The 27,591-nt window shown below is 37.2% G+C and overlaps 1 protein-coding gene across 1 annotated transcript in view; it reads left to right on the forward strand.

Moving 5' to 3' along the window:
• The window catches only part of SCML2 (Scm polycomb group protein like 2), an 88,514-nt gene extending 65,392 nt beyond the window's left edge, over positions 1-23,122 (forward strand). The window contains exons 8-15 of the mRNA XM_022565492.2: positions 1,584-1,801; positions 5,520-5,646; positions 8,141-8,344; positions 9,063-9,245; positions 14,125-14,238; positions 14,934-15,188; positions 18,401-18,552; positions 19,648-23,122. Of these exons, the coding sequence (XP_022421200.2) occupies positions 1,584-1,801; positions 5,520-5,646; positions 8,141-8,344; positions 9,063-9,245; positions 14,125-14,238; positions 14,934-15,188; positions 18,401-18,552; positions 19,648-19,776 (1,382 nt within the window). The 3' untranslated portion in view covers positions 19,777-23,122. The remainder of the gene's footprint in view (positions 1-1,583; positions 1,802-5,519; positions 5,647-8,140; positions 8,345-9,062; positions 9,246-14,124; positions 14,239-14,933; positions 15,189-18,400; positions 18,553-19,647) is intronic.
• Positions 23,123-27,591: the final 4,469 nt, after the last annotated feature.

Genomic DNA, 27,591 nt, shown 5'->3' on the forward strand with positions numbered 1-27,591 from the left:
GACCAGAGAGAGCAAATGATAGTGTGACTCAGTGGTTGGAGCTGACATGTTGGACATGATCGAAGATCAGGGGGTGATAACGTAAGGGATACTAGTTAGGAGGGTTTTGGTGGAGGTGGACAGTTGGGTGCAGGTTGATAAGGGGGTAAAGTAAAGCCAGAAGAAAGCTAACAGATTGGATGAAAATGGAGAGGGCTTGTGGCTAGATCTCACAATGAGAATGAAAAGCATGATCAGTTGGTATAAAGCAAAGATGACAGGTAAGGAAGTTGGAGGTGGAGAAGGGAAGCACAGTTGGTTATCTTGGAGGTAGAAGAGCTTCACAAATTGTCTATTGATGAGATCGGGATGATGGAGCATCAGAAGTATGATATTTAAATTCCTGAAGATGATAACAGGGAGACTCTGTAAGAAGAAATAATGTGAATTAGGTTACTAGAGTTATTTGAAGAAAGTGGAAGTGGGTATGGAGTATGAGGTAGATGACGGTAAAGAGTTAAACAAAGGCTGGTGTAAGTAGGTAAATTACTATAAATAAGGGGAGGGGGAAAGTGATGGTGGCAGTTAAGTGGTCTTCCATTTGCCCTGGCAGCTGTTACATTCTCTTGACTAGGTAATTGATAGAGGTAGATAAAAAGGCTGCAGGGAAGATGTGGGAGGTCATAGGAGGTCACATTTACACATAGTCTTTGAGGATGGGAGAAGCAAGGTGGTAGATTCATTTCAAGTTGTAAAATGAAGCCCTCAAAATAAAAGTAGTTGATTTTTTTTTTGCACAGATGTATAAATGTGTTACTTATACAGCTCTTCCTGTAAAGACTTTTTGACGTTAGTACTATTTACTATGTAAAGTTCATTTTTTGTACTAATGAAATTATTAAGGGATTAATACTAAAAATATCTCTCTTAACTATGAATATATACAAGAGTAACCTGGCAGGTAATCTTCATTTGGAATATTAAAACTGTCTTGATTGGGCTACAAATAACTAATAGATACAAATCACTTGGGCATGATAGTGGTCCTTCCATGACAATGTTAATGTAGAGTCTATATTATAGCTTATGAAGCTTTACTATTAAACATACATATAGGAACATAATGTATTTTAGCCACTAAAAATCTAGTTAGGGGGATTCCCCTGGCGTTTAAAAGATGAAGCAGGAGCCGTTGGTAGCTGCTTTGTTATGTTTTTCTATATTGGTGGGCAAAATGATTCCTGTATTTATGGCATAATTTTCTGAATGAAAAACTCTTTTCTGTGCCAAGGACTAAAAATATGAGAAGCAGACAAAAGGTAGATTGACAGAAATTTTCACTGTGCTAATTAAGTGGGAAGTTACTGGTTCTTATTATAAAAGCCTCTTTATTTTTTCTGGAGAATCAGACTATTTCCTGATAATCTGAAATCTTAAATACCGAAAACGTCATTTTAAATGGTACCTTTAAGTGGTTTTCAATGAATGACCTTTGGAATATTTTTAAAGATTGAGTTAAATTTCTTTTGAATCATAAGAAGAAAATACCTTAATTATGTCATTTATTTTAATTGTATTTTTGTGTTGTGTGTTTTTTCCCTCAGTTCCTGTTACAAAGAATATAGCAAAAACACAGCCTTCTCCTTCCAAAGCAACCCAGCGTTCAATGCAGTCTCTACAGAAAACTGCTGTAATATTACCAACACAGCAGATCAGGAAATCAGGTCGGACTAAACCACCTGCACATACTTCAGTCCCCAAGAAGGGGAGTTCTGTTAAAAATATCACACCAAGGAAAAAAGGCCCAAACTCAGGAAGAAAGGTTAGTTGTATCTCCTACTAATTTGCATTACAGGTCTCTGTAGTGCCTTATTATTAAACACACAGTTTAGGACTTACTAAGAGTGTTATGATTCCTTTTAGGAATGTACCAAGAGTATATAAGGCTTTTTACAAGGTGGAGCGGGGAGGGGAACGGAAGGATTGGGAGTTTGGGACTAGCAGATGTAAACTATATATAGGATGGATAAACAACAAGGACCTACTATATAGCACAGGGAGCTATATTTAATATCCTGTGATAAACCATAATGGAAAGAAATATGAAAAAGGATATATAGCTGAGTCACTTTGCTATACAGCAGAAATTAAACACAACATTGTCAATCAACTATACCTAATTAAAATTAAAAAATAAGTATATAAGGCTTTTTAAGGCCTGTGTAACAATCAAGATTGTTATTTCTTTTCTTGGATAAATTTAAAACTGAATAGTGTTCGACCTCTTCAAAACCACATTGAAAATACTGCATGGGTGTATTTATGTTCGAGCCAGTTTATTTAAAACTCAGTATACTTTAAAAATCAATGTGAAGTGAATTTTACTGTACATAGATTATACCTCAGTAAAATGGGGGTGAGGGAGAAATCAGTGTGATAAATTCAGTGATGCTAAAGTCACATCCTACCTAACTGACTCTCCCCCAAAGAAAACAACTCTAAAACCTGGAAGTAATAGAAAAAGCAGCTACCTGAAGACACTGGAGAATGAATGGAAGCAGACAGACTGTGGTTGGGGGGAATACACATAGGAGGAGGGGTGTTATACGAAATGCTATATTCAGCAAACATACTCTTCAAGAATGAAGAACTAAGGACATTTTCAGGTAAAAGCATACAAAAAATTCATCACTGGCAGACAAACACTATAAGAAATGCTGAAGGAAGTTATCTCTAGGTAAAAATACTAATGACTTTCTTTTTTCCTCTTAATTTCCTTATAAAAATAGGACTATTTAAAGCAATAATTATAATACAGCCTTGTGGGGTTTATAACATACATAGATATAATACATAAAAAATTATAGTATAAAGGCTTAGGGGTTGGGGATATGGATTTGTAGCATTGCAAGGTTTCAACATTTTCTGTTAAGTAGTACAATATTAACTTTGTGTGGATTGTACATTGAAACTCCCAGAGCATATTTTAAAAATACAAATGCAAAGAAATATAGCTAAAAAGCCAATAGGAAAATTAAAATAGAATTCTAAGGACTATTCAGGTAATCAACAACAACAAAAAAGAGGAAAGTAAGACAGAGGAACAAAACACAGAGGAAACAAACAGAAAACAAATAATAAATGGTAGACCCAGACCCAAACTTATTAATAATTACTTTAAAAATTAGTAAACTAAACTTTTCAATTAGAAGACAGAGATTATCAAAATGGATTTTTAAAAAGATCCAAATACATCCTGTCTACAAGAAATACACTCTAAATATAAAGACATAGAATCTCTCTAGATCTGTTAGAACTGAGTTAAATTTCAGCAGTATTACCTTAAACATTTCTGAGTTCAGCCACCTGATATCAATATATATAACGTTTCTATTTTGTTACAACTAATGTTTGCAGTATGGAGCAAAATGACAATACCATTTTGATTTTAAAAACTTACATTGGTATTTTATTTTAAAAGGCATTCAAAATTTATAAAATAAAAATCAAAAGTCAGGGCTTCCTTGGTGGCGCAGTGGTGGCCTGCCGATGCAGGGGACACGGGTTCATGCCCCGGTCCGGGAAGATCCCACATGCTGCGGAGCGGCTGGGCCCGTGAGCCATGGCCGCTGAGCCTGTGCGTCTGGAGCCTGTGCTCCGTAACGGGAGAGGCCACAACAGTGAGAGGCCCGCGTACTGCAGAAAAGAAAAAAAAGAAATCAAAAGTCAATAAAACTGAATATTTTTCAAATATAAAATCATAAATATTGAAAAAATCAAATAAGCAGATTATTCTAATGTAAATTCTTAGCAGATGAAATTTTTTAAATTAAAAATAAATTATAAGGGGACTTCCCTGGTGGCACAGTGGTTAAGTCTCCACACTCCCAGTGCAGGGGGCCTGGGTTCAATCCCTGGTCAGGGAACTAGATCCCACACGCATGCCGCAACTAAGAGTTCACATGCCACAACTAAGGAGCCCTCGAGCCGCAACTAAAGGAGTCCACCTGCTGCAACTAAGGAGCTGGAAAGCCACAACTAAGGAGCCCTCCTGCCACAACTAAGACCCAGTGCAACCAAATAAATAAATAAATATTTTAAAAAAATAAATTGTATAAACTTAAGGAAAGTTAATGAAATTTAAAGGCAAATCATTTATTTTAAATGCATTTTAAAAATTAAAATGTATCAAGGGTGTCATTGATGCATATATTTAGTACATATTTTCCAGTTGCTGAAAAAAGTCTTTGTGATTAGCTGGTATATGGTCAAGATATGATAACTCCCAAAAGTTTCTCTTCATTCTTTTACTTTCAAATAATTCCAGTGCTGGTTTGACAATTTTGAAGAGATCTTTTTGAAAATATTGTTGTATGGCGGTGAGGAGGGGCAAGGGAAAGATAATGTAATTTTTTTGATAATAAACTTTTTTGTTGCAAAGGAAGCATTTCAATCCACCTTCATCTTTTTTAGCTTCATTATTTTATCATAAAAAGATGAAGATTCAACTCTTTGAACTAGAGTAAGAATTGTTCTTGCTGTACTCTCCTTTGTCAATTATTTTCTTCCCTTCCTTAAGCATTCTAGAAGTATGGAAGTGTGGAAGCACATTTTCCAAATAAATGTATTCAATTTACATTGTTAGTGCAAACACACTATTTTGGTATGTCTTAAGTCAAAGGATTTAGATTTTAGATTTTTAAAATACTGAAAGAACGAGAATATATTGACACAATAATTGTAATTTAGTGTTTTCAAAATAATTTACTAAGATACTGTGAACCCAAATGACAGTCACTAATTTAAACAAATAAAGAAAAATCCAACAACACTGTTTGTGTTTTTCTCCTTTTTCCCTGCCTTTTAAATATCTTCTATTATTACCTTTTCTAGGCACAAGATCCCCTTCTCTGATACTGAAGAGTTGTGTTAGAAGATAGCTCCTAGAAAACCCCAAGAGTTGATATAAAATAAACAAAACGCTAGTGATGTTAATAATACCCATACAATAGGCATAATTTTGTATGGACTTACATACAATAGGCATTATTTTGTATGGACTTTAGCAAGCCACTGACAATTTTGTCATAATTATTGTATGTAATATGGAGAATTGCAGGCTAGATATGGTAAAAACCTAGATGAGTGACTGCTTTCTGAAGACAAACTTTGTCCTCTGCCTTGTTGAGGTCCCCCACCCTCATCTGATGAATTGCTGGATTAGATTTCCAAACTACTTCAGCAGTGTAAAAAACTTACTGGGAACCTCAAAAATAAAACAAGTTTTACAGAGTGAATTATTTTCGCTAAAGTGTGACTAGTTGGAACAGGGGGTAGCATTGGGAATCCCAGCCTCTTGGTCTCTTCCTCTCCTACCTGACCAGCTTATGGGCCCCTCTTAGGAGCACAGTTTGAAAAGTACTGCAGTTTGTGACACAGGGATTTCCAACCCAGAGGACTTCAGACAACTGATCATTTGTGAACCAGTGATGCCAATAATTTTATGACCTCCTTATCTAGGAATATTTTTTTTTTAATAGGAAAAACGTATTCCTGTTGTATGTTCCACATCTTCAGCTTCTGTCAGTATGCTGGCCAGAGGACGTGGTGGTGTTTTATATGATAAGGATGCTGTTCCTGGGTCATCTAAAATAGTGATGTCTACAGGTAAATTAATATTTTTAAAAGAGTGTAAAATTAGTTATCTTTTGTTGTATTATTTTCAGTGTCTTCGAAGTCCTGGAAATAAAATAAGAGGGAAAATAGATGATAGTAAACATTTCTTTTAGCATTTTTCATATTAAAATATTTTGAAATTCTGATTGTTCATTTTGATGTCAAGGAAAAACAGTCTGTTTAAATACATAAGTCACTTGAAAATTCAACACCCTTAAGATATTCCTCTTGGTAAGATTTATAAAATTTACATTATTGTCAAATCTATTCTTGTTTTCCCATTATCTCATTTCACAATTTGTCTTTTTTGTCTTGTATGTATTTTTAAGGTACCTCAAACCTTATTTTAATGCCTTATAAAATTTTCACAGATCTTTGCCTGTCAGGGGGCATGATGACTTTAAATTGTTTTTTGCTATGTGAAGAGTGTGAAATGACAGACACCCAAACTAATCAGTCCCTTTTATTTGTCATTTCCTGCAAATTTCCTTATTCCTTTCCTGTTTCTTAAAGCAAGTTTTTTTGCTCCCTCTCCTAGATCCTTAATTATCTCTCTTACATTCTTCTGTTCCTTGGACTTTTCCCCTCAATTTTTCTTTTCTTATTAAAAAGAAATTATAATTTAATTTTTTGAAATAGAAATCACTTTAAAAATGATTATTGTAACATACCCTCCCCCTTTTTTTGGGCTGTGTTGGGTCTTTGTTGTTGCGCATGGGTTTTCTCTAGTTTTGGCGAGCGGGGGCTACTCTTTGTTGTGGTGCACAGGCTTCTCGTTGCAGTGGTTTCTTCTCTTGTTGTGGAGCACGGGCTCTAGAGTGGAGGCTCAGTAGTTGTGGTGCACGGGCTTAGTTGCTTCGTGGCATGTGGGATCTTCCCAGACCAGGGCTTGAACCCGTGTCCCCTGCATTGGCAGGTGGATTCTTAACCACTGCGCCACCGGGGAAGCCCGTTACATACCTCATTTTGTCTCTTTATTATTTCTGATTTTTAGTCCATTAGGAGGGGAGCCTAGCTAAATGAGTATAAACATTGAAATCCTTGTTTAGCTCACTTGTGCTCAGTAGAACTTTGTCCATGCCATCAGCACCTCAGGTTAAGTTTTTAATAGGTGTTTCATTTCTGTGACAGAGTCCATCCTTCCTCTGGCTATTGCCACAAAGCTTAAGTATCATATATTTCAACATAGTGAAAGTGAGATTAATGTTTTGGTTTTTTTTTTTGCGGTACGCGGGCCTCTCACTGTTGTGGCCTCTCCCGTTGCGGAGTACAGGCTCTGGACGCGCAGGCTCAGCGGCCATGACTCATGGGCGTAGCCGCTCCGCGGCATGTGGGATCTTCCCGGACCGGGGCACGAACCCGTGTCCCTTGCATTAGCAGGCGGACTCTCAACCACTGCGCCACCAGGGAAGCCCTTAATGGGTTTTTATTGTACTAAATATAGACTGTATACATGAAAATTTTGCAATAAATTGAGTAGTGGATAAAAATAATGTGCCTCTTGATTTAGGGGGACAATATATTTTCTGTTTGTTAATGATCATATTACGTTGTGTGTTAATTTGTGTTTGTTGATTCTCAGTGAAGAAAAATTACAGAAACTTGACTGTGATTATAGATTATTTGTTTCTAAATTATGCTTTTATTATACGAAGGAAAGCATTTATTTTTAAAATTTTCTTCCATGAACCTCGGCATGTATATAAAGAACATTTTTATTTTCTTAAAAATTAATGAAAAGGGCTTCCCTGGTGGCGCAGTGGTTGAGAGTCCGCCTGCTGATGCAGGCGGACACGGGTTCATGCCCCGGTCCGGGAAGATTCCACATGCCGCGGAGCGGCTAGGCCCATGGGCCATGGCCGCCGAGCCTGTGCGTCCGGAGCCTGTGCTCTGCAACGGGAGAGGCCACAACAGTGAGAGGCGTGTGTACCGCAAAAAAAAAAAAAAAAAAAAATTAAAAAAATTTCTCTAGGTCATTAGAACTTACTGTGACACATATCTGAAATGATTTGGTTACTTTAGAAAATACTATATAATGAGAGTGCAATATTGTTGATTTAAAATAAATTCAGTCCAAAAGGAGTGTGCTAATATGACCAGTTTTGAAAGAAAATTCTTATACTGTGATTACTGTTAAAAAGTGAAAATATTCTTGACTTTAAGCCATTTTATATAATCTGAGAATGTGTGAAGAATTATTTTATGATGTTACTAAAACTTGTATTGTTTTCATTTTAATCAGTTTGGGCAGAATTCTAGAAAATTGAATAAGCATTTGGATTATTTATTTCTAGATTTCATATATTTACAAAATGTGAAAATATATTTACATACATATTTTTAGGTAGCAGAAATGATCACCGATAGTAACTATGTTTAGGTTATCTTTGAGTGAAGCGTGGCTAATGGGATATATAGTGATTGATTATGTTCCTTCTAACCAATCTCATTGTTTGTTATATCTATATACACATTTTAAATCAAGTCTGTGTCTATGTAAACAAATATGGAAGCTCTGGCCCTTACCTGGATCAGAATAAAATCCAGCAGCTGCCCGATCACTTTGGCCCAGGCCCTGTCAATGTGGTGCTCCGGCGGACGGTGCAGGCCTGTGTGGATTGTGCCATTCAAAGTAAGACTGTTTTTGGATTCCTTAAGCCAGATGATCGTGGAGGAGAAGTGATAACCGGTATGCTCATCTAATCCTTTATGAACTTTTATTCCCTAATTTGTTTTTAGGTTTCAAGAAGGCAAGGATTTTATAATACATAGATTATTTTATAAATTTATATTCTGTTAACTATAATATTTGAATACTATATTAATGTAATAGAATATGTATAATAATTTTATGTTTATAGACTTAACCCTGGTTTGGAAAGTTTAACTTTCAAAATAGACAAATAACGTCAGAATAATACTGTATATTGAGGTAAGAGGTACAGATTTTTCTTTTTACCTGCTATATTAAGCTCACTATAGATAAAGTGAGCTTAATATATTTTAATTTTTTTAGAAAACAGACTAATCTGTAAGAATCTCTAAGTAAAAAATGTGATTCAAGAAGTGAGTAAGAGGTAAGATACACATGGCTTTCATGATTGTATGATCAAATACTGCATTTGTACCCATGGAATGTTTGGAAGAGCAGAAACTATTGTACATCAGTGGGTTTCTGTTGTTGTTGTTTACTTTATGAATATTTTTAAATGAGAATGCTTTTATTAGTTCAGACTATTGTGTTTGAATGAGAGGAACTTTTATAATTTAAGATTATTCCTTTATAAATTACAAAAACTACACGTTAGATTTATAATACATTTCCTAAATTGATGACTTTCATTTTTGTTGATGTGGTTCTCATCTTTCTGTGATGTAACTCTGACATCTTTTCTTCCCTATAATAGCCTCCTTTGATGGGGAAACTCATTCCATCCAGCTCCCTCCAGTGAACAGTGCATCATTTGCTCTTCGCTTTCTTGAGAAATTGTGCCACAGCCTGCAGTGTGATAACCTTTTGAGTAGCCAGCCTTTTAGCTCTTATAGAGGTAATGGTCATAGTCCTGCAGAGCATGATCAAAATAATTCAGGTAAGAGAAAATGTAAAATTTTATACTGTGCTTCTATTTTATATTAGATTCTACATTAACTTGAGAATCTTACATAATTCAGTTTTTCCTGTGTCTTCCTCAAAGTAAACCTTTTAGCCACAGTGAACTAATTAGACATGTATAATATATAGTTTTTGTTCATTCAAAGTGGAAAAGTAATTTCTTATTGTACTCATAATTAACTTGAGAATCAAAACCTGAAAGGTGTATCATTGTGGGGTCTTTTTGTTTTTTAAAATTTATTTATTTATTTATGGCGGCGTTGGATCTTCGTTGCTACGCATGGGCTTTCTCTAGTTGTGGGGAGCGGGGGCTACTCTTCATTGTGGTGCATGGGCTTCTCACTGCGGTGGCTTCTCTTGTTGCGGAGCACGGGCTCTAGACATGCAGGCTTCAGTAGTTGTGGCTTGCGGGCTCCAGAGCGCAGGCTCAGTAGTTGTGGTGCACGGGCTTAGTTTTTCTGTGGCATGTGGGATCTTCCTGGACCAGGACTCGAGCCCGTGTCCCGTGCGTTGGCAGGCAGATTCTTAACCACTGCGCCACCAGGGGAGCCCCCCCAGTCCTCTTTTAAGTACTGTCTGTATGGTATATTTTTTCCCATCCTTGTACTTTCAACCTATTTGTGTGTTTGAATTTAAAGTGTAGTAAGTTTGTAATACAACTTTAAAAAAAAATCCATTCTGCCAATCTGATTTTTTACTGGAGTGTTTATTTCATGTACATTTAATTTAATTACTGATAAGGTAGGATTTACATCTACCATTCTGTATGTCTCTTTTTTTGGGGGGGGGTAGTCTTTTCCTCCATTACTGCCTTCTTTTGTTTTAAGTAGATGTTTTCTTGTGTACCATTTTATTTTCCTTGTTCTTTTTACTTTTTTTTGAGTTATTTTCTTAGTTGCCTTGGGGATTACAATTAACATCTTAATTTAAAACAGTCTAGTTTGGATTAATACCAACTTAATTTTAATATTATGCCAAAACTTTGCTCCAGCATAGCTTTGTTTTCTGCCCACTTCTTTGTGCTATTATTGTCATACAAATTATATTTTATACATTATAAGCTCCCAAATACAGTTTTATAATTATTGCTTTTTTAAAAAAAATTTTATTTATTTTAGTTATTTATTATTTTTGGCTGCGTCAGGTCTTTGTTGCTGCGTGTGGGCTTTCTCTAGTTGTGGCGAGCGGGGGCTATTCTTAGTTGTGGTGCACGGACTTCTCATTGCAGTGTCTTCTCTTGTTGCGGAGCACGGGCTCTAGGCGCGTGGCCATCAGTAGTTGTGGCTTGCGGGCTCTAGAGCACAGGCTCAGTAGTTGTGCCTTGCGGGCTCTGGAGCACAGGCTCAGTAGTTGTGGCGCACAGGCTTAGCTGCTCCGGGGCATGTGGGATCTTCCTGAACCAGGGCTTGAACCTGTGTCCCCTGCATTGGCAGGTGGATTCTTAACCACTGCGCCACCAGGGAAGTCCTATAATTATTGCTTTATGTAGTTGTCTTTTAAATGAGAAAGGAGAAGAAAAGAGTTATAAACACAAATATATTTACTGGTACTGTTTTTTTTTTTAATGTGGATTTAAGTTATTCTCTATTTTCATTTCAACTTGAAGGAGTCTCTCTAGTATCTCTTATAGGGTAGCTCTCTACAAGTGAGGAATTCTCTCAGTTTTTCTTTATGGAGAATTTCCTATTTTCTCCTTCAGTTTTTAAAGTTTAGTTTTGCTAGATATAGAATTCTTGGTTGACCGTCTTTTTGTTTCAGTGCTTTGAATATGTCATCCCACTTCCTTCTAGCCTCTAGTTTCTGATGAGAAGTCAGTTGCTAATCTTATTGAGGATCCTTTGTATGTGATGATTTGCTTTTCTCTTGCTGATTTCAAGATTCTCTTTGTCTTTTGCTTTTGGTGGTTTGACTGTTTTTTCTAGGTGTGGATATCTTTGCATTTATCATAATTGGAGATTCTTGTGCTTTTTGGATTATGCAGGTTAATGTTTTGCATTAAAGTTGGGAAGCTTTTAGACATTATTTCTTCAAATAGTCTTTTTGCTCCTTACTCTCTCTGTCCTCTCCTTCCAGGACTCTCCCATTATGTTTATTGTGGCATGCTTGATGGTGTCCCACAGGTCTCTGAAGTCTGTTCATTTTTTCTCTCTCTCTCTCTCTTTTTTTTTTCTGTTCCTCAGACTATATAATCTCAATTGACCTCTTAAAAAATTTGGTGATTCTTTCTTCTGCTAATTCACATCTGCTGTTGAGCCCCTCTAGGGTTTTGTTTTGTTTTTTAAATTTCATTTATTATACTTTTCAAGTCGTGAATTTCTATTTGGTTCTTTTTATAATTTTTATCGCTTTACCGATAGTGTGAGACATTGTTCTTATACTTTCCTTTAGTTCTTTAGACATGATTTTTTTTAAGTTCTTTAAACGTATATAAAATAACTGACTTGATATCTTTGCTTAGTAAGTCCAGTGTCTGGGCTTCCTCAGAGGCAGTTTCTGTTGACGTTTTTTCCCCCTGTGTATGGGTCATACTTTCCTCTTCCTTGCATGTCTCCTAATTTTTTAATTGAAATTTAAAAGTAGTATAATGCAGCAACTCTGAAAATTAGGTTCCCTCCCCCTTCCTAGGCTCTGTTGTTGTTGCTGGTGCTGTTTGGATTTTTAGTGACTCTCCTGGACTAATTTAATGACTTTTCCAGGTCTAATTTTGTTATATGTGGCTACTGAAGTCTGTTCACTTAGGTTAGTGGTCAGCTAATGATTGGACAGGGATTTTCTTAAGCGCCTGGAACCAGTATGTCTCCCAGCCTTTGCCAAGGGGTTCTTAGTGTGTGTTGGGACTTACCTTGAACATTCCAGGAGGCAGTTTACAAATCTGCTTTGTGCAGAGCTTCAAGGTCAGCAAAACAATGAAAGATTAGGGCCTTCTAAAGTCTTCCTGAGCATTCATACAACCATGTACATACATATGGCCTTCTAGAGTCCCAGGAATATCTCAGTGCTTTTCAGAGTCCCCTAATGGACATCTCATTCTCCAGTTTTTCCTTTTAAGCTTCTTGGTCAGCGTCTTGTCAGCCCCAACTGGTAATACTACCTCTGGAAGCTGCAATGTTAAACAATTACCATTGTTGTGGGTTTTTTGGTTTGGTTTTGGTTTGGTTTTTGACCAGTGCTTTGGATAGGGCTGTTCACACAGAGCAGGCTCTGATTTAGGTCAAATAAAACAAGCCCAGAGATCAGAGGTTTTCAGTGAGCTGCAAGATTGATCAAATAGTGACACTTCTCTGTGGGTGGAGCTTTTGGAGAGTTCCAAATCCTTTGTGCCCCCTTCAGTGCTAGGCTGGCTGCTGGCTTTCACAGCTACTGTAGTTGCGAAGCTGTTGGTTTGCAAGGCTGCTGCAAAACTGGGGTGAATGGGATTATGTTAGGGAAGGTAAAATGCCACAGAATTTGTTGTTTTCTGAGATTCAGCCATTTTTCTTGAATAAAATGCTTTTTGGGTTGTTGTAATCCTTTAGTTAACATCCACAATTTTGAAAAAGTTAATTTTGCCAGCGCTGTCATTATTTTTATGAAGGAGTGGATTTTCTGAAGTCCTTAATCAGTCATCCTGGAAGTGCTTCCCTATGATGACTTCTGAAGTACTTTGTAAATTATCTGGCCTTTTCTAGTTATCTCTGCAGGAACAGTTTCATGCCTGAGCTCACTACGATACCCAGAAGCAGAAGTCAAGAATCAGTTTTATGTTTGTATCAACCTCAGATAGTAGACCATATACCAGCTTCATAAACTTTTCATAAAGAATGTATTATAATATTACAAGTAAAAGATAAGTAAAGACTTTTTCTGATCTTCCTGTGATTCTGAGGTAAATATCTATAGAAAACTATAGAAACTGTATATTTTAGTACTCCAATTTTCTGTATCATTAAATGGGTATGAAAAAAGTCAATTATTTCTCTTCATAGAATTTAACTGTCCTAATTGTAGAAATATCTCTCATTCACTGAAGTATGTTTTGCCTGTTAGTTTTATAGTTGATGATTAAAAATAAAATCAAATGGTGAGAGCTCTCTTAGACTCATTAGTAATCAGTCAGTAAATGGATGGCTAAAGATTGCTCATCAGACGATTTTGAGAGGCATGCCTGGCCCCCAGCCATTTTGAACTAGATGAAGTTTGACTTTGGTACTTTCTCATTGCAGTCTTTCTTCTCTCTGGAGGTCTGTTATCCTACTTTATAGATTTCTATTGCACTTTGTTTTTCCTTTTAGTTGGAGATTAAATCAAAATATTGATTGATAATGTAGTGTAATGTAGTCTAATGTAGTGTAATAGTGTAATTAATAAATTGAAATGTCTTTATTTTCAGGATTATGCCTTAAAGTGTGGTCCTTTAGGAAGAAATGCATTTGGTTGAATGATAAGTAACCAGTAGGATTGTTGTAAGTGTACCCCTAGGCCAGGATTGTTGCCTATAAAATGGAGTGTTCATTGTACCCTATCTTCTCTTTAACTTCTCTGAATTCTTAACTTTTCTTGCTCATGGGAGCAATTTTCCCAGGTCTTTTTAGACACATTACAATTGGTTGCCTAACTGTTGGCCTGAGAGAGTTAGAAAGATGTGATGGCCCTAGAATAAATGAAGCCTAGACACAGTGCCTTTAACCCTTGAATATAATATCACTGAAATATTTAATAGGATGAAATGAACACATGTTGTTCATAAATAATTGATAAATTATTGATGAAGTTATAGTAGGCAAATGATTTAGAAACAAAAGTGTTTTATGCTGATGATATGAAAACGCTTGAGTATATTAATTAGTTATAACAGATATTTCTTTTTTTGAAAACAGTAAAAGAAGATACAACAGAAAAGAAAAGCACCAAACGACCTTCTCAGGAACCTCTGCCTTATGTTGCTCCTCTCTCTCCTAAGCTCCCCAAAACAGAAGTGCATGCCTCTGAAGGTAAATAGTATTTACATGTTGCAAGACTGGGGAGAAAAGTCACTCTTCTATCACTTATATGCTCTTGAGTGTTGATGCTGGATGTAGGGGAGTATATTCCCCCAAATCAGTTTGGCAGTTAGGCTACTACTTTGGCAGCTTTGTTGAGCACTTCATGCCCTTCAGAAGTGCACAGTTGTCATTTCTTCTTAGATTAAAGAAAAACAGTTATAGCCATATTTTCCATTCAGCTTTGTATTGCTAAAAGCTGATAGAAAGAGGAATAGAAAAACCTAGTACATTTCTCCAGTGAAAGTTTTAAGTGCCCAAGGAGTAAGCAAATGTTAGAAACCAACTCTGTGATCATATTGTAACAAAGAGTTGTGAAGAACTGCATTCCTAAAAATAAATGCTTTAGTGAGGTGTTCATAGTCTTGGTGGCAAGACTGGCAAGGGTTAGTTGCCATGAGAAAAATAGGTGATATCATTAGAATCAATTTGAATTTCAGGACAGTGTCCATTACTATAAACACCAAGAAGGGGATGGCCATGTGCTGTGTGTTAGAGGTTTGTGGTTCAGTATAGTATGGCTTAAGTGAACTGTTGTTGGCAGTTAGGGGATTTTTGACCTTTTAATAGTATTTGAGCTGTAAGTCTGTTGAAGATAATTGCCTTTGTCTTTTTTCTTATTGCCTTTGTCTTTTTTTTTCTTGTAGAAGAAGTATTATCTTCTGAGGGAAATGGCATTCCCAAAGGGGAAATGCTTTCTGAAGAGTCCAAAAACCCACCACTAAATCCAGCAAGTTCTTTGAATCCTGCCAGCACAAGTCCTATAAGCACTCATACTCCGGTCTCCAGTAGTGTTTCTCAAAGTGTGCCATGCACCTCGAGTTCAACACTGGTAGGGACCGAATCACCTCCCAAGAGCAGTCACCATGAAGTTACATTCCAGATGCAGAGGAAAAGTGAAGGTATATTCAAAAACAGTGATTCTCAGCCAGTGTGTTTGTCTTTCCCCTTAAGGTTTCCATGCCCCACAACATCCCCTGAGAGTTTATCGCATTGGAGAAAGTGCCAAAAGTGAGGAGGTCGAGTCCTCCCCTTCACATCATTTTCAGGGCCAAGCTGCTACACATGCTCTAATCCTCATGGCATTACAGAACTATTTCTGGGAATCTGGATCACCAACCATGTTTCTGATGGAGACTTCTCAGTTTAGTGCTTTTCTATCCATTGTAATTTATCATTTCCTTGGGTACTGCCTGGACTCACAACCCTCACATGACTCTGAGGCCTGGAAGGATGCACTCCCTCTCTTCTTTCTGACGTACTCTCTTCCTTGTCCCTATTGAGACCTTTCCTGGCCCCAGCCTGTGTGTGGTTCCCAGATCTGGGCTCTGGCATTCTGTTGCTGCAGGCGTTTCCCCATTTTCCACACTCCCAGTCATTCCCTCAGACCCCGCAGGAGAACATGATATGTATAAACAGGACAGCATCCTACTCTTCATTTGGAAAGAGCCAGAGCAGCCTTCCATGTGCAAAGATAGCTACTATCCTGTACCCTTTTAAGGGTTAAGGGTGCTGTGGTGAGAGGAATAAGTGTTTTGTCTTTTGTCACCAGATAGGCATCTAGGCAAGGTTGAGGAGTAAAGGAAGTAGGAATCAACTAACTCCCCTGCCTTTCATAATGGATATTATCTATGGGCAACTGCACTGTACACATGCTGTGATACATTTAATATCATCACCCCCATCTCCTACTCTGTATAGATTGTCTCTGGTTTTGGAGTGATTTTTGTAGAGAGACTGAAGATAGATGTTCATTTTATAAAGGGGTAACGTACCCTGAATTTTTAGATACTTTCACAATATATGAGTTCATGAAGACAGGCCTTCCGATCTCCTAGTATATATAAGACAGAGCCATTAAGGAGAAGAGCATGACTGGACTTTGATTATTTTTCACATAATTATTTATTTCATGTAATTATTTGAATAACACTAATGTTCATAACTTTCTCTGATTATTTTGAAGATGTGGGCCCAGTTAAATTATTTTACATGATAGATTAGAAATAGATGAGCTCACAGTTTTATTTTTTAAATTTTTTATTTTTTAAAATTTTTAAATAAATTTATTTTATTCATTTTATTTTTAGCTGTGTTGGGTCTTCGTTGCTGCACGCGGGCTTTCTCTGGTTGTGGCGAGCGGGGGCTACTCTTTGTTGCAGTGCGCGGGCTTCTCATTGCAGTGGCTTCTCTTGTTGCGGAGCATGGGCTCTAGGCATGTAAGCTCAGTAGTTGTGGCTCTCGGGCTCTAGAGCGCAGGCTCAGTAGTTGTGGTGCAAGAGCTTAGCTGCTCCGGGGCATGTGGGATCTTCCTGGACCAGGGCTCAAACCCATGTCCCCTGCATTGACAGGCGGATTCTTAACCACTGCGCCACCAGGGAAGCCCCTGTTTTATTTTTAATATAAAATTATAATTTTATACCGGAAGTTATATCTTTACATATAGTTTATTTGTATTAATCCGTAAAAGTAGTTATATGTTATTCAAAACATAACTATACCAGATTCTGATGACAGAAACCAAAAATCCCACACAAATATAAGTTAATTTAGAGGTATGGTTAGCCTTGCCAGTAATTTTTTTTTTTTTTTTTTGCGGTACGCGGGCCTCTCACTGTTGTGGCCTCTCCCGTTGCGGAGCACAGGCTCCGGATGCACAGGCTTAGCGGCCATGGCTCACGGGGCCTAGCCGCTCCGCGGCATGTGGGATCTTCCCAGACCAGGATACGAACTCGTGTCCCCTGCATCGGCAGGCGGGCTGTCAACCACTGTGCCACCAGGGAAGCCCCACCAGTAATTTTTTAAGTATTAAATTGAGTCTGTTTTGAGTTAAAGGAGAAGACTTTTCTGTCTGGATTGTTAGAATGCCTTAGGCATGGCATGGTCTATACCATCATCGTTTTTACTTGGGTTGATACAGCCCAGCAGCATTTCTTGGTAGACCAACATTTTTATCTCTGACAAGTAGAAAGTAGGATAGATTTTACTAAAGAGTTTTTATTTCATATCAAAGTTACGCTATTTAAAAAGAAAATAAATAAGATTTACCATTGTGAGTTCTTTTATCTTCTGTTTTTCTTTGCCCTTTCCCTGGGTGAGTACTCCAAATACTCATAAAATGGCTGGAGCCCAGAGGATAGGAAAGAAAAGGTGCACTTTTGGCTAATTCACACATACAAAAATATTAAATTTGTATTGACGGTCCTTGTTTAGAGAAACAAATCCTCCTAGCAAATTACAAAACCCACTTCTCTTATGATACACTAACTTTAGAGAGTCAAGCACTCTGGTTGAGTAAATGAATGCGTGTCTGGACACAAAGAAATTTCAATACAGTGTAGTGAACGGCACAGATATAACTTTTTGAGGTATGAGCACTTAAATTGTTTCATGTCTTAGTTACTTCTTTTTTAAACATATAAACCTTCAACCAAAATATCTATTACTATGCAGTGAAACTTGAAAGAGGCATTCAGTATAATGTTAAAGTTACTTCTGACCTAGCTAAGCACAAAATAATCTTGTTTTCTTCAAAATTCAGATAAGCATGTAAGGCTTGAGAAACAGGAATTTAAAGAATAAAGTGATGCTAAGAACCATCCATATTGAATACATTAAAGTGAATAAATTTAAGCAATTATCAAACTGTAAATTCTGGGGATTTCCACTGCAATTAGCTAGTAAAATAAACCTAATCTGGAGATATCAAGAGGAGAAAGATTGAGAGAAATTCTTTGAAATATTTAAAGTAAGAAAGCAATAAGTTAGCTTAGATTAGCCTAATTTAACCCAAGTAACAGATCTTTTGCTGTATTTTCCCGTGGCCAAAGTGGCCTCGGATTGCTCAGTCTCTTTTATGATCTTTGGAACTGTAAGGTGTCTTCCGAAGCTGCTTTTGTTGTTTGGGGGAGGTCAGGTGGGACATTCTTGAGTAGCCATCCTCAGGTCATCTTTGTCTAGGCTTTCCCTGGATTTTACCTTGGAGTCCTGGGTCCATGCCGGGGTACTTCACACAAGGTTCCAGGAATGAGACAATTACTCCCTACCTAACATCTCTTCTTTCAGGATAATGATCAGGTCAAGTATGATTTGTCTTTTTTCCCCCCCATTGAAGCTCCAAGTTATATAGCTGTACCTGACCCCAGTGTCCTGAAACAAGGCTTCTCTAAGGACCCTTCAACCTGGTCTGTGGATGAAGTGATACAGTTTATGAAACATAAAGATCCTCAGATATCAGGCCCCCTCGTCGACCTCTTCATGCAACATGTAATGTATCTTTTGATCCGGTTTTCCTGCCGTAATGACTTTGAATGACCTCTGTGCAGGCCCTTCAGTTGGATACTGATTAGTGTGGATGGTGGGGGAACCCTATCAACTGATTATTCCATATGCGAGAAAGTTTACTTTGCCCAAAGTTAAAGCCTTAAAGGGTGGAGGCTGGATCTGTGCTTTAAATGGGTACCCGGGTACCTAAAATACTACAAGTCTTCAAGTTCTCAAGAGAAGATGATTCGGCATGGCCACTCTCAGGTTTCTTCTCCTTTCTAACAACAGCTACAAGGATCCTCCTCCCCACCTGCTCCCTGCTCGGCCCGAGGACCGTGAGTAGGAGGGGTGACCACAGCTGTGACAGGGTGTCCTCCTTGTTATGATGCCTGATGAATCCAGTAACTGTAGAAGATTAAGTGCAGCTTTATTTTAAATAGGAACTCATGAAAACCAAATAATATGCTTCCACGACATAAATTGCTTAATTAAGGAAATAAAGAATTTTAGGAGGATGCCTTGTGTCTGTTAAATAATGTTTATAGTCTTTTCTAACAAATTCATGACCAAATATCTATGTATCCTTTTTGACGTTGTAAGAAAATCAGTAATAAGTTTTCGTATCTAATTAGCTTCACACAACTAACTGAATAGCTTTCAACATAATGACAACACTGTATAGCACATTTACAGTTTGCGTTAATACTGATATACTCATATTCCCAGCCTTTCTAAGAAAGTTAATGACTGTCTGAAATTCATTTCTACAGTTCACAGTTTTCTACCCTTTGTCATAAATACGTGGTATTTTATTCAACATATAGTATTTAAAATCAGAGTTTGATGCTAAGGCCATTTTTCAAAGATACTGGGTTAAATTTCCTTTTTCTTAAAATTTGAAGTGAATTTAGACATTTTCAAATGATGCTTTCACATATAAGTTATATTTTTAATAGTTTTCAGGAAATAAATGCATATTCAGAGAATATATGTTGAGAATGTACAGCTGCTCCCTGTTTTACATGTTCTTATATGTACGTAACGTGACAAAACATGAAATCAGTATTAGTAATTATAATTTCTTTCTCTCTGTAGGAGATTGATGGGAAGGCTCTGCTACTACTCAAAAGTGATGTGATGATGAAGTATATGGGGCTGAAGTTGGGGCCAGCCTTAAAGTTATGTTATTATATTGAAAAACTTAAAGAAGGAAAATATAATTGAAAAAAAATGTGTAAGTTTAGACATAATTTTCAATTGTCTTGATAACTTTTTAATTTAAAAGTATTTTTATTCTCGTAGCAGTTTTTGTTCTGTAGACAGTTCCTCTAAAACTACGTTATATCCAGAATTGCAGAACTACATTACAAGTCCAGTCTACTTCTTTAAAACACATTAACATGTTAGTATTAGCATATTCAACTTGGCAGTCCTTTATGTCTTTTTATTATTTTACACTTTACAGTTTATTATTTAATTGTACAGTTTACAAATATACTTAATGCAGGAAACAGAGAAACACCATTGATTTTGATTAATGTTTATATATAAAACCAAAACAGCTACATCCCAAAGGGGGGAAAGTATCAGGGACTGACAGGCTCTCTAGTGAAATCCATGAGAAATTTTCCGTAGAAAAGAATTTAAAGATGCAACTGTAGATATCATCTCTTTTTCAAATATTTTATGTCTGTTACTGCAATGTTCTGTTTGTGTTCTCCCAATTTCCGGAAAGGGAATAGCCATATAAATTATTTTCCTTTCGTTATTATTTCTCTGTATGTTGTGTTTGTTCATATTTAAAGAAAAAAAACAAGCTTATAAACTTTCATAAAGTGTTCTTATCGGTTTTTGATAAATTTCAAACAACTGTAAGATAGAATGGTTGTTTTATGCAGGAGATATTATACTACAAGGGTGGTTTGGATGGAGTCTGATTAAAATTTTTCAGTGAAATACCCATTATTTCAAAACTTTACATATTTTCTCTAAGCTTAGACATTTAACTAGGCATTCATTTCTCATATCTCTATATGAGGACACCTGTGCCCAAATTTTTAAAATATATATATTTTATTGTCTGTTTATTCTTCATACAGATACTATACCATATTTATATATTATTCTATACCTGAAGGTATTCAAACAAATAAATCTGTTGTTTTTGAATTTAATATGGCACTTTGCACTGCCACAGAGGTAATGGTGAACTGTTTATATAGTTGGATGTTTTTATTCTGAAAAATATACGTGCATCATTTGCTATCACTAGTACCTCTCAGCTTAGTCTTCAGGGGATAAGAAACAATCCATAGATTGGTTTCCATACAGGGAAGTTCTCTGTCCTATGCAATGTTGCTAGTTAATTTGCTTAGTTCTGAGCCATTTATTCTGCTAAATTTTGGAAGATGCATTAATTCAGCCTTATCATTTTGGGCTTTATTTTTAAAGTTAGAACTTTCAAGGGGAAATGGTGCTATATGTTTATTGTTAATTACTTTGTATAAGTTTGGTGTAATGTTAATAAGCTATGAGAATCTGTGCTAAAAGTATTAGCCATTTGTTATAAATGCCAATAAAATGTACACCAGGGGCAAGAATGTACATTTTCTTTTTTAGAAAACCAAATGTACTTTATATGAGAATGCTTCTATTTAAAGGGTGGTTTCATCTATGTTATTCATTTTGTGTTATAAGACAAAATTCTAATTTAAACTTGGTCTTCTCTCAAATTGTTTGTGTGAAGATGCTGGGCCCAGTTAAACAGTCCTCAGGTGTTTGTATAAATAGTTTTACAGTTTTCAGATTTTAAAATATAATAAAGTTTAATAACCACAGCCATTAATGTCAAAGCCTCAGATTTGATTTTACTTGCTTTCACCACATTATATTAATGTATGAATCAGCTATAGTTGAAAAAGCAGCACTCTAGTAAGTTTGTGGCTTTATATATGTCCAAATACTTGGTTTTAACACTTGCCATTCCTAGGAGCAAAGGGCTGATCTTTTGCAGGGGCCTTAAATGAGACCCCAGGGAAGCAGTAAGAAGTTAAATCAATGAGTTTTATCTGTACTCAAGTTAGTTGGCAGTGATGCAAGTGTGCTAGAAAATGCCAGTGCCCCCATATATCTCATCCCACCTGAGTTCATGTATCTGGCTGGCAATTCTGGCTGCTCTTTTACCACTGGGGGCCAGAAGCCATATTGCTACTCAGCCGTCAGCTCTCCCAGCTTACCTGGTGGAAAAGCCCTAGAGGCTCAGGGTTGTGGTTGAATCACCTTCAAGATCCGACCCCTCAGCCCACCCGCACCAGGAGCTGCTGCCTTGGAACCCAGAAACTGTTACTGCTGTTAATTGGAGACAACCGGGCCCTGACTGAGGCTCCAGGGATGATGATCTCAAGTAACTGGAATGGAGGTGTCGATTTTCACTATCTGGTTTGTAAATTTCTGTCCAGAGACTGTCATGCCGTGTTAGCGCGGGTTACCTGTGAACTTAATTATCTTTGCTCTAGTTTTCCCCCCTCAGTCCATTCTTCAACTTTCTGTAGGCAGCAGGATTCTGCAACTTGAGCTCTAAAGCCCTCTGGGTACATTGAGCATGTGCTTTTCTGTCTTCTGTCTACGTGATTTCTAATTGTTGGAGAGTCTTATGGTACATGGTTCAGAATAGAATTTCCCAGACTTTTAAATTGGTACTCCCTCTGTAAACATGAAAAAAGCCATGCCTTTCTGTAATATTAGAAATTAAAAATTAAACATCATGACTAGCAACAGTGATTCTGGGAGGAAAAGTGCTGCTTTTTCAAGCTACATAAGGGACTGTACTCACAGTTGGTTGAGTGAATGAAGTATGTTTAAATTTCTGGGGCTGTTTCTACAGTGTGATGCGAGGACTTGCTTATATTTTTAAGTGCTCTGACGTTGATCCAGGGAATGGAGAGAGCTCTTAGGGAGGACATGTAAGCCAGGGCCCACCTTCAGAACGCATGGTGGATAGTTTGTGTCTGATCCCTCCTGACGTTTCCCCTGTTTTGTCCAGCATTTTGATGAAATTGAACCTTGAAAGCAGCTCTCCACAATGATCGCATACTAAGACCAAGCATGCCCACTCTCCCTGCTGTACAAGAGGCAACAGCAAAAAGACTTTATTGTATCATTCAGTCTTTGACATAAGGAAGCAAAATTAAAGGGCAGATACTGGTATAATTAAAAAGGCATTATTGATAGACATTAGATTCAAAGAGAAAATTCACTGTTAAGAATCCATGGAGCTTTCACAAAATTGAGTACATACTAAGCTACATAGAACACTCTGAATCACAGGAAACAAAGTTAGTACAGGCTACAGTCTGGGACATAAAATTCAGAAGTTAATGAGATACTTCTGAAATGCTAACAAGAAAAACAATAAGCACCCCTACCTTTGTAGCCACAGCTTCTTTCCTGAACTTTCTCCTTGAGTTCTAGGCCTGGGTATGTCACTGTCTACTGATGTCTCCACCTGCAAGCCCACAGCATCTCCTCCTCATCACACCTGAATCTTTCCCCACCTTCCTTTGCTGATGTGCCCCTCTCCAGTCCTGCCTTAACAGCGCCTCACCCACTGATGCATCCGGGCACCTGACAGAGTGCCTGCCAGTGTTGGCCTCAACTCCTCATCATCCACAGCCCACCGCAGCCCTGACGTCACCTGGTCCCAGGCATCCTACCTCTCACAGCTCTCTCTCGTCTGGGCCCCCCAGTCTGTTGTTTCCCGAGTTTGCTGCCAGATGCCACTTCAGAAATGCTAAGTTTCTTTCCTATGAGCACTTCCAGGGCTGATACTTTTATTTATTATTGTATTCCCAGGATTTAGCATACTATCTCCTACATAGTAGATACTTAGATGTTGGTTGACGGAAAAAAACACAAAAGCAAATTTTCTTCTTAAAAACACGGCCGTTTCCAGTACCTCTCCCAGTTTACAAGAAAATCATTTTTATTGATGCTTGTACTTCATTAATGCAGTGCGGCTCCCCGCCACCACCATGGAGCAGCTCAGATGTGTCTGAACAGTAATGGGAGATGGCCGATCCAGAGGACTCTCAGGGCAAAGGCAGTTAGGCCCAGAGATTTTGGGCTTGTTGTAGGAGAACTGAAAAAATCCCTCATCTTTATGAATATACTGAAAGATTTGTCAGAGACACAAACGAAGTGCTTTCAATAAATCTGTTGGTGTTTTGCATGCGCGCGCGCGTGTGTGTGTTTGTTTAGCTAGGATTTGAAGATGTAACTGTGAGCTGTAAACCCTTAAGTTTAACAAAGCTGTCCCATGTCCTACTGACAATTTATATCTTATGTCTGCAAACCAGTTGCTGGGTGGTTCCATTTTGATTGAGCCAGGCTAATATTTTTCTCTCCTATTTAGGAGCCACCTTTTGCATGCTTTGGAGTTGGAATTTAAAAATATAAATATAGAAGGTCAAAGTTGTGCTCGCTGTTGATAGCTCCTGTAAAACACCTGACTCAATGAGCAAATATTAGCTCTATCAGCTACTTTTAAAAAAAGCTTCATTGTAGTACATTTCAAGTACATGTGAAAATAAGGATAGTGAAGGGACACCACCCAGCTCCAATAATTATCAGCTCATAACCCATCTTGTTTCATCCACACTCCCACTCACATCTCCCATTTCCACGTTGTTTTGAAGCAAATCTGATAGATCATTTAATGTATAAATAGGTCAGTATGTATATCTAAAAGATAAACTTTTTAAAAAGTGACCATACCATTATCATACTTTAAAAATTAATAATTCATTTCTAACACCATGCTGTAATGAGAGGAACCAGGGCTCCTTGGAGAAATGACCGATTCTAGGACTGGGACGGGGAATATACAAGTTGAGCCTGGAGCATCTTGTAAGTGTCGAAGGATGTGCTCCAAGAAAGCACAACAATGAGGAATGTCAAAGGGACACAGGAGCGAACTGAAAGAGCTTCCAGTGGCCAGGAAGTCTGGAACGGTTTGAGCAACAAAATAAAGCAGTATTGGATTATAATCCAAAGTATAACAAATATCCCTGAGTCCATACTGCTGTAAATCAACAATTGAATCAGTAAATAGGGGAGAAGAGAGAAATCTGTGCAGAAGAATCCCAAATTACGTAGACACTCACCCTCAAGGAGGTGGAGCATTACTCCCCACTCCTTAAGTGTGTGCTGTGCAGAGAAGTATGTGCTTCCTTCCAAAGAGGGCAGTATGGAAAGGGGGGGAAAGAGGAACTCTCCAGGGGAGAGACCTGACAAACACCCTCAGCCAGGTGGTCAAGGTCAACATCAACAGCGAGAAGTCCTGTTCATAGTATGTACCCTTGATATGATAGCATGAGAATGGCCCCTTATCGCTGAGGTTTTCCTCCCCAAAACCCATGACACCAGTTTCATCACGAAGAAAATCATCAGACAAATCCCAATTGGGGAACATTCTGCAACATACCTAACCAGTCCTCCTCCAAACTGTCTAGGTCATCAAAAACAAGGAAAGTCTGAGAATCTGTCACAGTCTAGAGGAGCCCAAGGAGACATGATGAGTAAACATGGGATCCTGGAACAGAGAAAGTGAAAAGGAAATGTGAATACAGTGTAGGCTTTAGTTAATAATAATGTACAAATATTGATTCATTAGTTGTGGTAAATGTACCACAATATAAAATAGTAATAATGTATGAAAATGGGTGTGGGTACTGTCTCCACTACCTTAGTAACTTTTCTGTAAGTTAAAACTGTTCTAAAATTAAAAGTTTATTAAAAAAATTAGCAATTCCCTTCTATCATCCTACATTCATACAGTATTCAAATTCCTAATCATCCCCAATATTTCTTTTTTACCATCTGATATCTCCCTGTAATTGTCTGTTAGAATGCTGTCGAATAGAAATGTAATGCCAGAAGATGGTTGTTGGAGACATTAGTCTGCCATCTTCTCAGTCTGCTGGCTTTCCAAATAAAGTCGTATTCCTTGCCTCAAAAAAAAAGAGAAAAAAGAAATGTAATGCCAGCAGCATATGTAATTTTAAATTTCCCAATACCCACATAAAATGTAGAAATAATCAGGTAAAATCAATTTAATAGTTTATTTAATCTATGCAAACTATGATCATTTCAACAAGTAATTAATATGAAATTATTAAAGAGATAGTTTACATTCTTTTTGTTTGTGTGCCATCTTTAAAGCCGGATGTGTATTTTGCACTCAGAGCACATCTCATTTCACCCTGGCCCCATTCACGTGCTCAATAGCCAAGTGTGGCCACAGTATTGAAAGACAGATCAAATGTGGGTCTCTAAGTGCCGTCCTGGACCAGTAGCATCAGCTCCACCTGGGAACTTGTTAGAAAGAAACATCAGACATGCTGAATCAGAAACTAGGCGTGGAACCCTGCAATCTGTGTTTTAACAAGCCCTCCAGGTAGTTCTGGTACATGCAAGTTTGAGAAGCGTTGCTGGGTATTAGAAGACAATTTAAATGCGGGTCTGACGCAACCAATGAGTTACTAGAAATAAAAGGATATGTTTCTATCTTCTAGGGCAAGAGCCACATGGAATTTAGAGACAGCATGTTTGTTTGTTTGCTTTTCTTAAAAGTGTATTCTTTTTATGGGGAATTAATAGCTGCCAACAATATCTAATACTATTTATAATGGCAATTTTTAGCTAAGAAGTTCTCCTTCGCTTTGAAATTTTAACTGAATTTTGGTTGAACCTTAAGAAATGTTAACCATAAATGTGTAATAACTGCCCTACTACAAAATTTACAAGTCACATTTCCAATGTTCCTCTTGCCATGATGAAAATTACTGAAGGTCTTCCTTTATCATCAAAGCTCAAAGACATTTATGCCATGGCATATGGTAAGTAGATTTGAAAACTGTCATCACTTACTAAGTTACACAAGATTCCTGTTCAAGCTGATAGACGAAACATAAACTAGATTTAAAGTACTGTATTAAAAACAAAAACAGAGTTTGCATTTTGGAGTAACTAAAATGTAGAGATCTAACACAAAAAAAGTGAAAAACACATATAAGATTACCATTATGTAATTGTTCTGTTTAGCTCTTTTTACTCTAAGCATATAGTCTTATTTAGAGAATGACTGTTAGCTGGTCAAATTTATGCTTAAGACATCCATACTTAATCAGAGGTTTCAGAGACGATAACACCAATCAAGTATTCTGAATTCTTTTATGTTAAATAGGAACATCTTCTCAATCGTACTCTTAAGTCACATCTCATTTATCTTCCTCCTTAAGAACTGCATAGGCTTGTTTTAAATAGTTTAAACACCTGTAATAAACTACAGTTTGCTAAGAATAGAGGTACTCTGGTTAATGCTCAAAATAGTGTGACCAGAGGAAAAGCAGGCATTATTAAATATGAATGCAGTCCTTACCAACACAAATTGGACCTTTTTTTTTTAATAAAAAAGCTAGTCCAAAAAGAAGTCTTACTCTGTAAAGGTTTATCGTTTCCAAATCACAGTGAAAGGAACTTGAGTAATTTACCAATTTTGTTTTCTACTATGTGCCTTAAAGATACCTCACTAAAAACTGGTATCTGACACAACAGAATGACATACGCAGAATGTAATATTGTAGTGACAGTACTGAGGTTGACTGTTACAGACATATTGAAAGTCTGAGTATTAAATGGTTACATCCTAATTATATAGAACATTGGTCCAATAACAAAAATAGAGAACAGCCGCTGGAACTTTATCTCATTCAATGTTCAGAGATAACAGGGTTAACCATTCTTTTCATTATCTTCAGCAGATAAGTCCTTTTTTTAATATTTAAATCTGATGGTAACTGAATTCTGGCATTTTTCCAAGCTCCTTTACGAAGAGGATGCTGAAGGCCATCATAGTACAGCATGCTGCTACATAAGGACTCTTCCATTCACCAATTCTAGCACACTTCCAAAATATACCCAAGAATCCAGCTTTATTTCTGTCCAGGAGGCTGGGTGCCAAGGATCGGATATAAGCACAGG

The sequence above is a fragment of the Delphinapterus leucas genome, chromosome X (genome assembly GCF_059928025.1).
Source record: "Delphinapterus leucas isolate spDelLeu-1000000601 "Yukka" chromosome X, BTC_Dleu_Yukka2, whole genome shotgun sequence".
Classification (NCBI taxonomy): Eukaryota; Metazoa; Chordata; class Mammalia; order Artiodactyla; family Monodontidae; genus Delphinapterus; species Delphinapterus leucas.